The sequence below is a fragment of the Empidonax traillii genome, unplaced genomic scaffold (assembly GCF_003031625.1).
Source record: "Empidonax traillii isolate 1590-97213 ecotype Southwest subspecies unplaced genomic scaffold, ASM303162v1 scaffold5:size3517227, whole genome shotgun sequence".
Taxonomy (NCBI): domain Eukaryota; kingdom Metazoa; phylum Chordata; class Aves; order Passeriformes; family Tyrannidae; genus Empidonax; species Empidonax traillii.
Window position 1 is genome coordinate 1489108 of NW_020955198.1, and position 16135 is coordinate 1505242.

Here is a 16135-nt window from a genome sequence, read left to right on the forward strand (position 1 = left end):
TGGGCACCCATCCCAGATGGGCCCAAGCAGGGCACCCCTGCTCCATCTGCAGGGTGTGGTGCTGCGTGTGGACTGCTGGCAGCATCATCCCTTTTGCTGCCCAAACCAGTACCGATGCAGAGGGGCTGTCTTGGGGGTGTTCTGGGGGCTGAGATGCCCCATGGAGGGATATCCCTGCCAGCTCCTAGCCCTAAGCTGGACTGTGGGCATGTTTGGGGTGACTGTGTGGGTGCTACTGGAAGTATAGATGGAGATGGTCCCTTTGCTCTCTCCCTGACAGATGACCGCTTCCCTGAGTATGGGAAGGTGGAGTTTGTGTTCTCCTATGGCCCTGAGAAGATCCAAGGTATGACTGACTCAATGCCTTGGGGTTTTGGAGCTGGATGCTGTCTACTTTCCCCCTCCTTAGCTATATCCCCTGCTATCTCCCTTGCAACCTCCTCCTGCCCCATTGCAGCCTCTTTGTCACCAGGGTAGGATGAGGGGTCCAGGCAGTGAGGCTGATCTAGGAGCACTCATGAATGCCCTGTCACTCACTCTCGTTTCCCCGAGAGGCTGCTCTCCAAAGCACTTGCTGGCCCAGGAGAGAGAGAGGGAGTGCTCGGGAATGAAGGACTCCCTGCCCAAAAATTCCAGACCCATGCACACTCACTGTCAGCCTGTGTGCTTGTCTCTAGGCAACCCCAAAATCCCTAGGCAGTCTTGTACACCTTGTTCGTGGGTTTTGATGTATGTCCTGTGCCCATCCTTAACACTGCCCTTCCTGTAGGACTCTCCTGCCTTATCCAACGGCTCCTTCTCTTTTTTCCTTGCCTGAACCTTTTTCCATCTCCTTTCCCTGTCCCACCCTCGCTGGTTCTCTTATCACCCCAACTGATTATCCTGCCTATTCCCAGGCATGGAACACCTGGAGAATGGGCCCAGCGTTTCCGTGGACTACAACACGTCTGACCCACTCATCCGGTGGGACTCCTACGAGAACTTCAACATCCAGCGTGAGGACAGCGCAGAGGGGGCCTGGACTGAGCCACCCCTGCCCAGCAAGCACCTGGAGAAAGGTTAGGGCTCACAGGGTGCTCAATGGCCAAAGTGTCCCTGTGGGACTCTCCCTCACCCCAGGAAAGGGGACACCAATGGGCAGCAGAGCTGAGGGCAGATGGCTGCTGCTGAGAGGAGTGTGGCTGTGGGATGGGAGAGGAAGATCTTGTGGACTTCGATTCCTGCTTCAGTGCCAGAGAGCTTACGCTCTTGTTCCAGTGCTTTCACTCTCAAAGTCCTGTTTGCGTGAGCAGAGTCCATCCCTGGTTTATGCCCCAGAGCAACCCAAACCCTAGGTCTGCAGGACTTTGTGGGGGGACAGTTAGGTATCCCAACTCCTTTCTTATGCCACAAATGTGGCAGGACGTAGCTGTGCCTTAGTTATCCCTAGGGGATGAGAATGTCTCACTGGCCTTGAAGGATATGCAGCATCTCTCGGGGCTGGGAGGAGCCCCTTGAGCACCTATTTGGCTGCAGCAAGTCGACTGCCCTCACCCACTTGGCAGGAATGGGCAGGACTTGTATGTCCAAGGGTGGTGGACCCTGTCCCGGCAGCAAGGCTGCCTGTGACCGAGCAGATGCCTGGGTTTTCCTGGCCCAGTCTGGAGAGGCGTCCCTGGAGCAGGGACAGCTGCCGTCCCTGAAGGTCAGCGGCTGCTTTGAGTGGGAGCTGTGGGTGGCCATGCTCACAGCGCAGGGTGGGGGCTCTGGATGCCTGAGGCAGGTGAGAGTGTCTCTGGTATTGTTGTGGGTCCGTACCTGAGGCAACAGTGCAGAGCTAGCACAGGCACTTGCCTTGGCACCGGGCAGTAAACAGGCAACTCGTGATGTCCAGGCTCAACTATGTGGTGGGGATCTGGGAAGCTGTAGCTTGGGCCCCAAGCTGGCAAGACTGCCTGGCAGCCCCCTCCTGCCTGAAGAGGCCTGAGTACCTCATTGCATGTGTTCTCCTCTGGCCCCCTGGGCAGAGCTTCTGCACTCCCAGGCCCTTGAAGGGCTACTCCAGCACTCACCTCTGTCCTCTCATGGGGGTTCTGGCTGCAGAAGTACCCCAGGGCTTCTCTCCATCCCCTCTTGGGGGTCTCAGCAGGTGTCAGGGCTGCAGACGTATCTCTGTGCACTGATGGGGCTGTCCTCCCTGCAGGAGGGTGGTGATAGGGAATGAGGGCACCTTGGATTTGTAAACACTGCCCCAGTTTGGAGATGAGCCGGGACTGTCAAAGGGTGAAGCCAGAGGCCGGCGGCTGCCTTCCAACCCATGCCAGCAAAACAGCTGCGAGAAGCCCATCTATAGGGGTCTCTCCCGGGCTGCCCCATGGGGCACCTTGAGCAGCAGGGGAGAGTCAGTGTGGGCTCAGGGGGCTCTCATCTTCCTTCCTCTCTGTCGGCACTTTTATCCAGCCTGTCCCAAGCGGGGTTAGGGACCCTGGTGCCTGGCTGTGCAAGGGGGGTCCCTGTTTATGGTTGTTCTTTCCTTATTTGGTCAGGGAATTGCACGCCACATTTTTGGCACCACCAGGCGTGAGCGAGTGGTGTCCGGGGGCGGAGGGGGGTGAGGTTGGCACCGGGACCCACACTGGGCTGGGATCAGCCGCAGCTCCTTGTCCCTGCCACTGCCCGTCCTGCCACTCGGTGAAGGCTCCCCACAGACTGTCGCCGCAGCCCAGGCCAACGGGATCGGCATCGCCTGCCAAACGGTGGGTCCCCCCGCCAGCGTCTCTGCTGGTCACAGCTGTGCTTGGTGGAGGGGGATGCCCTTTCTCCAGCAGCTTTGTCTCAGCATGGGACATCCATATGGGCTGGGGGTGCCTGACAGGGTGGGATGGTCCTGTGGGATCCCAAAGCTAGAGGGTTTCTGGGTGACTGGGGATGGTGCCTGTCCTGGTGTTCTCCTTGCCTCTGCTGTGCTTATCCACGGGGACTTGGGGAGGGGGAAGCTGAGTTGCAGCAAGGTTGTCAGCTGACCAAGGTCTTCCAGAGCAGGGGTTGTGAGAGGGGGGTCTGAATCCCCACATCTTGCTCTCTGGCTGAAGGGACCCAAATGGGTTCAACAGGCGGGGTCTCTCTCTCAGTCACCCCCACAGCACAGGCTGGCCCTACCAGTGGACTTACCCTCTCGCTTTACCCAGGCAGGGTCTCTGCTGCCCACCAGGCTTGGGCTGCCCTACAGTCCTTAGGGAGAGTGGGGTGTGCTGGGATACCCCCACAGCCTATCCGTCTGCCCATCATCCATGTCCATAGGGCTCTGCCTGCCCTCCTTCCTTTTCCTCAAAGAGGCTTTGGGGGCAGTGGTGGCTCCATGGCAGATTCCCGCTGCGGTGCCCATAGCCATTAGTTGGCTGAGAGGATGTTTGACGGCTGAAGGGAGGTGATGGTGTGCTTCTTCCTCTGGCTGTTTTTGTGGTTGCCAGCAGTGTGGTGACTTTCTTTGGGGTGTCAGGCTGGGTCCAGGAAGGCAAAGGCAAGAGGAGATTGGCGGCTGGATGTGTCACTGCTGGTTTGCAGCTTGTTGGAGGATTAATGCAGAGAAATTTTTGGTGTACTGCAGATGCAGGTGGGCAAATCTGGATGGAGAATATTTATGGCCTGGCTTGGTTTTGCTGAGAAAACCAATGCTGATGGAGAATAGGGTGCTGGGGCTGGCGTAGAGTCAGCGGAGGGGTTGTCCCCGAGGTCTGGATGTGTGACTGTTGCAGGGGGACTCCAAGCTCTGCCACCCTGGGTTGGAGTGAGAAAATGCAACAGGGCTGGGCGTGTGTCCCTAACCCAGCAGCTCCCTATAACGACTGGCCCTTGGACCCACTCTGGGCTGGCCCTGCCTGCCCCCTTTTTACTGGGGCTGAAAGAGGGTGGCTGGGGCCTGGCCAAATCCAACATCTGCAAGAGATTTGCTAAATCCCCACCTGAGTCATGGTTCTGGCATAGAACTCTCCTGCAGCTCATCCCCACTCACAGGGCAGGGCTGGCCGGGATGGGGACTGGGATGAGCATCTCACCAGTCCAGTGAGGGGAGGTCACAGCAGACCCTGAACCCCATGTGGCAAAGGTCAGGGAGTCCCAGAGCCCCACAGATTGAGCTGGATGCTGATCCTGCATCTTTCTTTGGGGCAGAAAGTCCCTTGATGGGGTCGCTGACATTTGTTGGTCACCCATGGGTTGGGCATCTCATGGGGTACATCTTCCCTAGCGGGGTCAAATCCTGCCCCCCTTATCAGGGGCTGAGGCTGCCCAGGAGGGCAAACCAGGCAGTGCAGAGGCAGAGAGCCAAATGGGCCAGGCCAGAGCTGTTGAATCCACTGTTGGAGCTGCTGGCAGGCTGCTGCTCTCCCCCCGCAGCTGGATCTGTCCCCTGGCCAGGCTTGATGGGGACAGGGGTCACTGGCACTCTTCTTGCCTTCACCAGCTGACTAAAGCTGAAGGAATCTGATTCCCCCTCCTCATTCTGCCCCTCTCTGCTGCTCTCTGCTCTGTCAGCAGCAAGGTAAGGGCTTGTTGGGGCAAGTGTTTAGTGGGGCAGTGGGGACCTGACTGGGCTTGAAGGGGATCCATAGGGAGTGTCCCCCTTGCTTCTGGTTATTCCCCATGGGAGAAATGCTGGAGCATCTACAGGCTTGGCTAGACATTTTAGCTGGAGTGTGGCTATTCCCAGGGTAAGATCTGTCCTCTGACCTGGTATCTGGTGTTGTGATGTGTATGGGGGTGGGTAAGGTTTGTTGCTGCTGGGACTGGGAACCAGGCAGGGCTGGGATGCAGGGAGAGAGAAACCAGCTGGTGGAAGGAAGCTCAACCCTTTCTTTTCCCCCTTTAAACTGTACTTGAAGTCAAAACTTGCAGCGGTGTGTATGTGTAGAGCTGGGGCTGTCCCCAGGCAGGAGTGGGGAGCTCCGTATCTGCCCTGCCACAGCCACACAGCTGAGACAAAAAATAAGGCAGAGAAGCAAGCAAACTTTGGAAGTTCTGGAAGGATGCTGGCTTGGCATGTGCTACTATCTGGGAGCAAATAGGGCTGTGAGTCAGGGGGCCGGCTGGAAACACTGCTCTCATCCCCTGTCGTCATCCATGGGGCTATGGGAAACGCATGATTCGAGGGATTAGAGTGCAAGGAGCCTCGCGTTTTGCTGAGTACGTTGGAAGAACTCAGGAGTGGAGTCCTGAGCATGGGTTCAGGCAGGGGCCCAGACATGGGGGTGGGCTTGCTGTCACCTGGAGCAGCGAATTGTCAGTACCATCCCAGCATGGATTTTGCCTGGGATGGAGGAGTGTGGTCTCAGACAGCTCTGGGGTAGATGGGATCCATGCCATACCTCCTGCTGTGGGACAGGGCAGCACACGAATCCTGCAAACAGTGCTGGCACATCCATGCTGTGCCCGTGGTGCTGGCAGGGCAGGCAAGGGGGTTGTGAAGACGGGTCGGCAGGGTCGACTGCCCATGGCTGCTTTCCACCCCTCTTCGGCTGCTTTTTAAGATGGAGAAACTTAAGTCTCCAGCAGGGCATTTGGATTCGCAGACTCGTCTGGGTTTCAGCGTCCCGTGTGGCCTGGAAGGACATCCTCACCCCCAATAGGTCGCATCTTTCTGGGGACAGGTGTGATGTGTGGGCGCAGGAGGCATGCAGGGATGGGTGTCTCAAATGAGGGGGTCATCCAGCGGGGTGATGCTCAGCGGCCGGTGGGAGGCGAGTAGGCTGTCCAGATGTCCGGCTGTCCGTCCTGCCTAGGAAACAGTTAACGTGGCGGAGCCCTGCCCGTGGAGGAAGTAGTTAATATTCATAGCTGGAAGCTGTCTGTCTGGCTGTCCTCCCTCTATGGCTCCCACCCTCTCCGCACCTCACTGAGGTTAACTTGGGCTGGGGCTGGGGCTTGGGCGGCCCCGCCGCCCTCTACGCGCCTCTCCCCTTCCCCTCCCGCTCCTCCCTGTGGTCCCTGTGTGGTCTGGCGCGGAGGAGAGCACAGCCGCACCTCCTTACTTCCAGCCCATCTCCTGCCTCTGCCACCTTCGGCTCCTCCATCCTCCCCTCCAGCTCCCCGTGTCCTGGGGTTCCCCATATCCTACTCCTTCCGACACCTCGCCGCCGTCGCGGTGCCCCTCTCGTGGCCCCGCGGGACACAGCGCTGGGAAGGGAATAGCTCCCTCCGCGAGAGGGAAGGCAAAGCCAAAGGGACAAACGCCAACCCAAGCCAGCTCCGGGCCGTCGGCTCCTGTCCTGGACGGACGCACGGAGCCGTCTGTGGACGCCGTTCGAGCTGCCACCACACCAGGTGCCCCTGGAAGGCTCTGGTGCTGGAAGGGGTGAAGGAAAGGGATTTTGCTGCCTGCTCCTTCCCTTCGCCTGTGATCCTTTCTTCCCTGTCCCTTTTGGTAAGTCCTGACTTTTCTTTTCTTTAGGCTGGGGGCTGGGTGGGGAATTCGTGGCTGTGGAGACCCAATGGCTCAGGGATAGTGGTTGCTCGTTGCCGTCATATCTGGACACAGGATGAAAACAGAGTTGAGTCTAAGCTCTTCTCTGTGGGATTTAACTCACACCCTTCATCCTACAAAGGGTCTCGGGACCCTAGGATCTTTCTTGTGGGCTGATGCTCCAGAGATGCAGTGGGATCAGGGCTCTGGGTGGCGGGGACTGAAGGCAACAGGTGGGATGTTGCTGGGGGCAGGACAAGGCACGGTGGTGCCTCAACATTATCTTCTGCACCGCTGCAGAAACCTGGACAGGATTTGTGCTGGTGCACATTTCTGTATGGTGCACCCCATGGTGTGTGAGGCAGATGGCTGGGATTTTGGGGATGTGAGCTGACCCCCTTCATATTGTCATGCTTGCCCTGGACAAGTGTTTTTGCCGGGTGCTGGACAGGGAGAGGACAGAGTGCCCTGCTGGGACGGTGAGCCTGGCAGCAAGGCTGGGACCAGGCTGGTCTCAGCTCTTCCCCCAGCTGCCTCCTTACAGTCAAAGCAGATAGAGCCGGAGCAGAGCTGTGTCTGGGGCTGAGCCCAGGGCAAACCCAACCCATGATGAGATGGCACAGCCTGCCAGGCTGGAGCTGCTCCGACCTTCAGGATGAAATCTGACCTTGCTGGTAGCTGCAGACACTTGGCAAATGGGGTCCTGGGAACCTACTGCTTTGAGGATGGCTGCTTTGGCTAAAGCAGTCTGTCCCCTCATGCCTTTTTCTTTATTTTATTCAGCTTCTCAGGTGACAAGCAATAGATAGTCATATGAGCGATAGTGTGGCCTGAGGGTGGTGGAGGGGGCCTGGGAGTGGTGGTGAGTAGCAGGAATTGTCTCATGGCATCAGAGCCCAGGGGGTAAGTGGGGTTGAGGACAGGATGAGCAGTCAAGTGTGGGGCAGAGCAACCACAGGATAAGGGCTTGGCTGATGGTGGAGGTGTCACAGCCCCTTCCTTGCTTGCTACTCTGGTACTTCTCTTGGTGGGGGGGCAGCCACCAGACCCCCCATGTTCCTGCTTGGCCAAAGGGTCTGGGGAAGGTGGGACAGGGCACTTAAGACTTTGTGGCTTTGCCGTGAACTTCACTGTGCCCCATCCTGACCCCTCTTGGAGATATTTCTCCCAGCTCTCAGTGGCTCTCAGTGGCCATGGGGCAGTGCACAGCCCAAAGTGTAATTAAAGCCTTTGCCATCTATTTTCTCCCTTGGTACCATGTGCTTTCATTTTTATTTATTTGTTCCCTTTTCCTTTCTATTCCTCTGCCCTATTTATCCCAGCCCCCACCCTGGCTTTTGCCCTGTTTCCTAAGACCAGCCAGCATCCATTGCTGCCATCAGACGGGAGGGCTGTGCCTTTTTCCCCATCTCCAAGCAATGTCAGCCTGTCCAGCGTTTACACTGCCCCTGGATGTGCTGCTTTTTCCTTTCTCCCTCCGTGGGGAGGGTTTCCCTCCCTCTCTCCCCCTTTTCCCCAGAATGGGTGGTGGTGTGGAGTCAAATGCTACCAGTTCTTGGCTATACTGGCTGTATGAAGGAGCTCTGAGTCTCCAGGAGAAAGTCTCATCCTTTCCTGCACCGACTGCTCAAAGAAGAGCTCGCTGCTTGGTCCTGGGACATCCTCAAGCCAAGGGGAGGCTCTGGGGCTCAGCTGCCTCCTTGGGATACTGCCAGTAGAGATTCAGGAGTGGAAAATCAGCGACAGGGAGGGGGCTGTGACTTGGTAGGACTTGAACTCGGTGTTATTGCCCCCCTCTCCTTTGTGGTGAGGGGGATTGGTGGTGTGGGAGCTGCTGGAGTGCGGGTGCAGCGTGGGACTGGTTAAGCTGTCCCGGCTCGGAAGTGTTTTGCTTGCAGATAGGACTGCTCTGATTTCACACTATCGTGTTAGGGCCGTCTTCCGTCCCTGAGTCAGCTGCCTGGCCCCCTGCCAGGGAAGAGTCATTTTTTCCTCCAAAAGAAAGTGTTTAACACTGCTCGCGGGACCTTCCAGGAAACCTCGACAGGGAGCTGGAAAAACAAGAGTCTACAGCCTGGTTGGTGCTGTGCTTGCTCTGGTGGGGGGGGGGGACACACACCTCTGGGGGGGCTTGGGGACCATCCCCATTGCTCTCAGTGGCCGAGATCCCCTTCTGTCCCCGAAATCTGTCTGCCCCACTTAGAAAGGTTTAAAAGGTGCAGCCAGTTGTGATATTGATGCTGCCCCCAGATGGGAGCTGGGGGGCTCAGAACTGGAGTGCAGGATTGCTGGTGGTGATGCTGCCATGCCCTGCCTGCCCCCAAGACTTTGGGGCTGCAGAGCCGACTGCCCACACTGGACTTAATTTATGGCGCCAGGGCCTCCCCAGGAGCAGATGCTGCATGTTCAGGGTTGGGCAGAGGTGCTGCCTGTGTGGGAGCTTTGGGGCAGATCGACCTGGCCTGAGAGAGGAAAGGGAAGAACAAAAAGTACGGGAGCCTGTCTGTAGCCAGGGAAGAAAATGTCAAGGATGTCTGGCTGGCTGGATCCATGCATGATTTGGGAGGAGAGTGGGCAGGGAGAGGGAACGTGGGTCTGTGTTTCATCTGTCCTTCACCCGTGGGCTGAGTACATCCATCCAGCTGGAGATAGAAAGAGCTATGAGGCCAGATCTTGACTGCCTCCGCCTGTCCTCCTACAACCCGTGGTGCATCTCCTACACCCTCCCTGTTCACCTCCCTGGTGCCACATGGCCCTTTGGGGCTGGCTGAGTCCTGTTGAGCAGTGATGGCTGACTGTGTGGGGAGCACCACCCCTTGCCAGCCATGGAGAGGACTTGCTGGGAATGATGCCTGGAAACAGAGCAGGGGATATTTGGTGAATCCCAGTGGAGCAGGTGGTGCTTGCGTGCGAACTGGGGGGCTGTGGGGGTATGGGGTTGGGGGGATCTGGCTCCGATGTCTCTGCATGGTGGCGCCCATGGGATTGTGAAGGGTGCCGAGGAGACGGCGATGCTGGTCGTTAAGCGTGCTGGCGCATGGAAGAAATCGAAACCACCAGCTAATGGGACCCATTAGCTCTGTGCAGAGAGCCAGCAATTGATCTGGGGTCTCGTGTTCGTTTCTCCCTCTGCAGAGGTTGGGCACACGCAAGGGCCCCTGGATGGGAGCCTCTACGCTAAAGTGAAGAAGAAAGACTCCCTCCACGGTAGCACTGGTGCCGTCAACGCTGCCCGTCTCCCGCTCTCGGCAGCGCCCAACCACGTTGAGCACACACTGTCAGTGAGCAGCGACTCGGGCAACTCCACCGCCTCCACCAAGACCGACCGGACGGATGAGCCAGGGGTGACTGGGGTGCCCTCTGGCCAGGCAGTGCTGAGCCCCGAGGAGAAACAGGAGCTGGATCGTCTCCTTGTCGGCTTTGGCTTGGAGAGTGCACCGCCCATGCACAACCACGTGCCCGGCCCTGTGCCGGCACGCCTGCCTGCCATGCCGGGCCGCCACGTGGTGCCGGCTCAGGTGCACGTCAATGGGAACGCTGCGGCGCTGGTGGCTGAGCGGGAGACAGATATCTTGGATGACGAGCTGCCCAACCAGGATGGGCACAGTGTGGGCAGCCTGGGCACGCTTTCCTCCTTGGATGGCACCACCACTGCCAGTGAGACCGGTTACCAGGAGGCACCCCGGGTGGGCAGCCTCTCCTCCCTGCCCAATGGCCCCTCGAGCTGCAATGGGGCTGAGAAGCTGCTGAAGGAGGGGCTGTATGATGGCGAGCCGCTCTCCAATGGTGGCTACCCCTACAACAACCAGAACATCCTGATGGGCCACCATCTCCGTGACCCGCTGCCTTCCTTGCGGCCGTCGGCATCTACTCAGGAGCACCTGGCTGGCTACCCACAGCGCCCACCGGGCTCCCACACCCCGGGCTGGCTCCAGCCCCAGCCGCTGCCGAGCTCCCAGCCCTACTTGTATGGCTATGACCACCCTGGAACCTACCGCTCCCGGTCCTTCCCAGCGGTGGACACTGCCAAATACGATGTGAACCCAGCGCTGCCCCAGGCCCCAGCTCGCAGCACAAGCAGCCGGGAGGCCGTGCAGAGGGGCTTGAATTCCTGGCAACAACAAGGAGGGAGCCGACCACCTTCCCGGCTGCAGGAGGGTGGCATGGAGAGCCACAGCCCCAGCATCTCCAGCTGCAGTCCCCAGCCCAGCCCACTGCAGACGGTGCCCCCACACAGCCACAGCATGCCTGAGTTCCCCCGGGCGCCCTCTCGCCGGGAAATTGAGCAGTCCATTGAAGCCCTTGATGTCCTCATGCTGGACCTTGCACCTGCCGTCCACAAGTCACAGAGTGTGCCTGCCACCTCCCGTCAGGACAAGCCGGTGGGACCCCTGCCTTCCTCCCTCTCGACCCAGGCCGTGTCTGGCCTCTACACCCGGCCGACTCCACAGGTGACCCAGCCGAGGTCCTTTGGCACATCTGTGAGCCCCATGGTCTGTGAGCCTGGGGGCAAAGCCTATTCTCCTGGAGAGCTGGACTACGGGGTGCATGAGTATCGGGAAACCTATTCGCCCTACAGCTACCAGCTAGGACCACTGCCGGAGTCGAGAAGCTACAGCCATGCTCCGGCAGGAGCACAGATGGGCTCTCTCCCAGTCAGCACCTCCTACAGCCCTGTGGGGTCGCAGCAGCTCCTCACCTCCTCCCCGCCTTCCCCCACCGTCCCAGCACAAATCCAGATGCCCCTCAAGGGACCAGAGAGCTATGAAGACCTGTCGAGGTCGGCAGAAGAGCCCTTGAATCTGGAGGGCCTGGTGGCCCACAGGGTGGCAGGTAGGATTCTTTGATTCCTTGGGGGGATGGGGAGGATCGCATGTCCCAGAGTGCCGGAGCCTGTGGGGGTGGAATGCATGGTGGAGCTGGGGAGGAGTGATGCGGTGACACCTAGTCCGTGCCGAATCTGGGCTTGGGACTGAATCACCTGCCATGAGGGCATGCTGGGCTGCATGAGGATAGCCTGTGCTGCTCTTCTTTGCTAAGATCCCCCCTTGGAGCGGCATTGCCCAGAGGTGGGAAGGGGCAGCCGAGGGTGTCATACCTGCCCCTGTCCTCAGCCCTTTAGAGTACAGGGCTGGTCTGTCCCTGGTGGCAGGGCCAGTCACTGGGTCTCAAGGGGCTTTCTTTCTTTTAGGGAGAATATGGCAGAGTTTGGGAAGATGTTTTCATCTCTGGTGGTGGGTGTCCTGCCTGGACCCCACTTGGATGTAATGCTCTACCTGTGTGGAGCATGCTCTGGTGTAAGATCTCAACTGAAAACTTGCCTTGTGTTTGACGTAGCTGGGCTCATCCCTGATTTCAGGCTCTGCTTTTCCCCTCTGGAGTGCTGGGTTCAGTGCTCAGACCTCCTCCCTGGGTAGCTGGGGTGCTGCTGGAGTGTGGACTAGGCTGTTGTCTGGCAGCTGAAGTTCTGCCCCAGTGACCCAGCCAGCTTGGCCTGGGGTAGTTTGAAGCTGGCCTTAGCCTTGGGGCAGTGGTTAGGGGCTGGGAAATGTCTTCCCAGTCCTGCCAGAGGGGTTTGGTGCTTGGCTGGGTGCAGTGCCGAGTGTCAGTTCTGTGGCTGGATGATGGCATTAGCTCCATGCTGTGGAGGGGAAACTGGATCCTCTGATCCCCTGTCCTCCTGCAGCTCCAGCTCAGGGTCTCTGGGGACACAAGAGTGTCCCAACCCCTCGGGAAGAAGGTGCCATGGCCCTGTGGCAGCTTGGTGCCCTCCCTCCCTGCTGCTTCAGCTGCAGTTGTTGAATTGTGGAGCGACATTTGGGAAGGGCTCGGGGCTGTGGGCCAGCTCGTGATGCTGGGCTTGGCAGCTCTGTCCTTTCCAGCTCTGTGCTCAGTCCAGAAACTCGCTCGGCATTAAAGGGAGGGGGAAGAGGCTTGGCTGGAAAAATCCAACAGCACCAACCTCCCAGGAGTGGGGGCTGAGTCACAGGGTGGGGGGCAGGCAGGGTGCCAGTCGCAGGGATGGGAATGAGGAGGGTCACAGAGGTGTTGGAGGAAGTTTGCATCCATCTGAACCCGACCTCAGTGATCCAGACCAGATTCACAAAGGGTCACAGGGCTTTTGCAGAGAAACAAACCTAAGGACTCATGGATGCCCAAACCGCACTGTGTGTCTGGCCTTAATGTTATAAGGAGCACATGTGTGCTCTCCCCTGCCGCCCCATATAAGTATAAAAAAAAGGGCTAGAAAAGAGGGCAGTTCTAAGGAGAGGAGGAACAGTATTTGCAATGTGTGGGAAAAGGATGCTTGACAGTGTCTACCCAAAAAAAATCCACCTCCCCAACCCTGGGGTTAGGGCCTCAGGGCTGGGCTGGGATCACTGTTATCCTTCTGCAGCCACTGGGCTTCCCAGGGAGGAGAGAGGCATTGGTGGGATGGTCCCAAGCCTGTGGCCACCTGTCTCTGCTGGAGCTGGGCCGTCTGTGCTGAGGTGGGGACAGCGCAGGCGGGTGGCCTGACCTCTGGTGGGAACAAGGTGTCCTGAAGCCTGTGTTGGGAGGGGACGGCTGACAGGGACAGTGGGGCACAGACGGGTTTGTTTACATTCCCTGCTGCTATAAATTGCCTGCTTGTCCTAGTGCAGAGATGAGGAGCATCTCACACCTCCTCTGTTCTTGAGGGGGGAACGCTCCCATTCCCACTTCCCACTGATGATGGAGGGGAGGAATGGCACAGGGCAGTGCTGGCATGCCCAGTATCTCCCCACAGAGAGGAGGTGGTCCTGTCACTTTCTAGTCACTTTCATCTCCCATCGAGGCATTTGGGATCATCTCTTCATGTTCCAACCCTGAGCATCCCATGATGAAGGGGACCTGCACAGTACCACCCCCAAGGAATGGTGATGGGGCATTTGTGCTGTTGCACAAGGTGGCTGGGAGCCACCACTGATTTCTCATATGGGTTCATGTGGTGCCTGGAGCCAAGCAGTGGAAAAGCATCTCCAAGCAGGGACTGAGCTCCCTCAGACCCCAAGTGACCCCAGACTCATCTGTTGGAGCCCATCTAATATTTTCTCTTCTTTTCTCTCTTTCCCTCTGTCTCCCTATTGTATCTCGTGACATTTGTCCTGTCTGCCCCTTTCTCCTTGGGGGATTGTGTCTGTCCTCTGTGATCTCCCACCCTCCTTGCACTCCCTGTCCTGGTATGCTGGCAGAGTACAACGCCAAGCTCAGGGAACTCAACAAGAGCATCAAAGTCCCCCGTCCTCCTCTGAACCAGCAACGGTCCTTCTCCGGTTTGTTCATTCCACCTCCTTCCTTGTCCTTCAGCCTTCCCCATCCATCATTCTCCTTCCCTCTCCTTCATTCTTCCCTCTCATCTCTCCTTCCTTTACTGTCTTTTCTCTCCCTCCTTCCCCCTCCTTTCTCTTTCTCCCTCAACCCTCTTTCCTGTTCTATCCCTGCATGCTGAGTGCTCTGTGTGTTGCATGGATATGGGATGGAGGGAAGTTCAGGAGACCTTCCCCATGCAGGATTGATCCCCTTTCTTAGCAGAGTGATGGTAAGGGCTCCCCTTGACCTCTTCCAGTGATGGGCGAACCCCTCGCCCTGGGTACAGACTCCCTTGCCTGGCTTTTGCATCTCATCCAGGCCTGGCACTGCTTGCTAGTGAGGTTTTAATTTCTGGGCCAGATCCGGACCCTTGCTCCAGCCACTCCAAGCTTTGCCCTGACCATGTCTCACCTTCTGGGTCTGCCCTGGTCGATAAGTGCTGGGGACCTGCTTGGTGCTTGTGCACCCACTTGTCCCAGGGCAAGCAGGAGGAGGGAAATGGCATTGGGCTGGGGGCAAAGAGTGGGGTGTGGAGTCACCAGCTTTCTGTGTGACCTTTATCTCTCCACTGGCACCTTGTGTTTCTCCCCAGGAGGACCAAAGAGGTTTGAACCCTCCCAGTCCTCAACGCAGAGTAAGTTATTTTGTTGTGCCCATGTGGCGTGATCAGGCTGGGGGGTGGGGAGTGGTAGACGTGTCTGTGTCTGGCAGGATGGCGTGAGTTGGGCTCTGGCAGGGAGCAGTACAGGGCAACTTCTGTTCCTCATGGAAGCAGGGAGCAAGTTTGCATGTCTTTTCCCTGGTTGCTGTGTGTCCCCCTCTGGCTTTAACTGCTCAGTGCCACATCTCGAGGGTTTTGCCCTTTCTTGTCCACTGTGGGGTGGCTGGATCTTGCCTGGAAGAAGTTCCAGCATCTCATGCCCCAAAAGCATCTACCTCCTAATTTTGCCTAGAAACCTGGCTTCCTAGCTGCAAAATTACCTGGGTTTGCCATCTTCCTTCCCTTGCTGTTGTGCTCCTGCCCTTCACTGCCCTAGAACTGTACTGAGTCCAAGGGCAATGGGTTGGTACCAAGTTAGGGACTTAAATGAGCAGCAGAAGGGGTGACAGTCCCGCAGGTGTTGGATGTGAGGGTGAGGAGTGGGGCGCAGGCTCCTGCTCCCCCTTTGTTAACGGGAATCTCATATCCTGCAGCTGGCCAGGGCATCCTTGAGACAGTGACAGTACCATGGCTAAGGGAGGCTGTGTGTCTGCTGAGGGGGCACAGCAAGTGAGGGAAAGTAGAGTTTGTTTTTCAAGCATAGTTTCCAGCCCATAAATCACCCAGGGGGTTGGGGGAGCCATGCTCAGAGCCTGGGTTTTCTCCAGGCTTTGCTCCGGGCGGCCTGTGAAGTTTCCCACTCTCCGCTCCTGAACAATGAGTTCCTTTTTTCCCCTCTCCTCCCTCCCCTCCCTGCGGCCCCGGCCGCTTTCCATGTCTGGGGAGTGGAGTAGCCAAAGCTTGGTGAGCTCCTGAGTGTCCCAATGGGCCAGGTCCAGCACCCTGCTGCTATGTGACACACGGCCCTGGGGAGGGAGCAGGGAGACCCGTGCTGTAGATGTGTGACATGCACTGATAGCCAGGCTCCAGCAGTCTGCTGTTAAGACTTCCCAAATGGAAAATGCAAAGCAAAGCAGCCATGCTCAGCTTGAGGAGCCAGTCCCTGCCTCTCTGAAGTGCTTGGGCCCTGCAGCTCACTTTGGGATGGGCTGAGAGTGCAGGAGAACCCACAGTGCACAAACTGGAAGGGAAAAAAGAGAATATAAGAGGTTCCTTTGTTGTTCCCCAGCATCTTGTTTCTCCCTGTGCTCATGACTCTGGCTTCACTCCTTTACAATGGAGAGCAGGACAGAAGATATAGGGTGGCCCTATACAGTGCTGCAAGGCAGCTTCCCAGGGACCCTCTCTGTCCCCTTGTTCCCTCCCTGGGTCTTTTTAATGGCCGTGCCCCGTGCAGGCGAGCACCTGCAGAAGGGATCAGGAGTTGTGTTTCAAAGCTGCTCTTAGTGGAATTTTCCAGGCCGCCTCCGCGACTGGAGCCAGCCCTGTTGGCTCGCGTCCCCCGCCTCGCGGCCTGGCCTCCTCTCCCCCCGAGCTGTGATTTTATTGTTGTTGCCATTCACTGGGCTGATTATTTAGAAATGCACCCAGGCCACCTCCTTCCCTCCCGCGCTCCCAGCCCTTTTCCCACTTGCAGCGATTTCCCCAGGGCCAGGAAAGCTCTGGTGAGGGTGCCGAGCGGTGAAGAGGGGAGGTCAGCGGGCGCGAGGCGTGGGTCCCGTGTGGAACCCCGGGGAGTGAGGGGAAGCAGCTGATGGCTGGTTTTC

The 16135-nt window shown here is 58.0% G+C and overlaps 1 protein-coding gene across 5 annotated transcripts in view; it reads left to right on the forward strand.

Moving 5' to 3' along the window:
- TNS1 (tensin 1) overlaps positions 1–16135 on the forward strand; it is a 53491-nt gene that overhangs the window by 17548 nt on the left and 19808 nt on the right. For 3 of the 5 annotated variants that reach the window (XM_027879589.1, XM_027879597.1, XM_027879607.1), the window contains exons 13-15: positions 281–346; positions 897–1058; positions 9572–11269. In XM_027879589.1, the coding sequence (XP_027735390.1) occupies positions 281–346; positions 897–1058; positions 9572–11269 (1926 nt within the window). Of the gene's footprint in view, positions 1–280; positions 347–896; positions 1059–9571; positions 11270–13650; positions 13732–16135 lie in introns of all 5 variants that reach the window. The other 2 variants (XM_027879618.1, XM_027879580.1) reach the window with 1 other exon arrangement.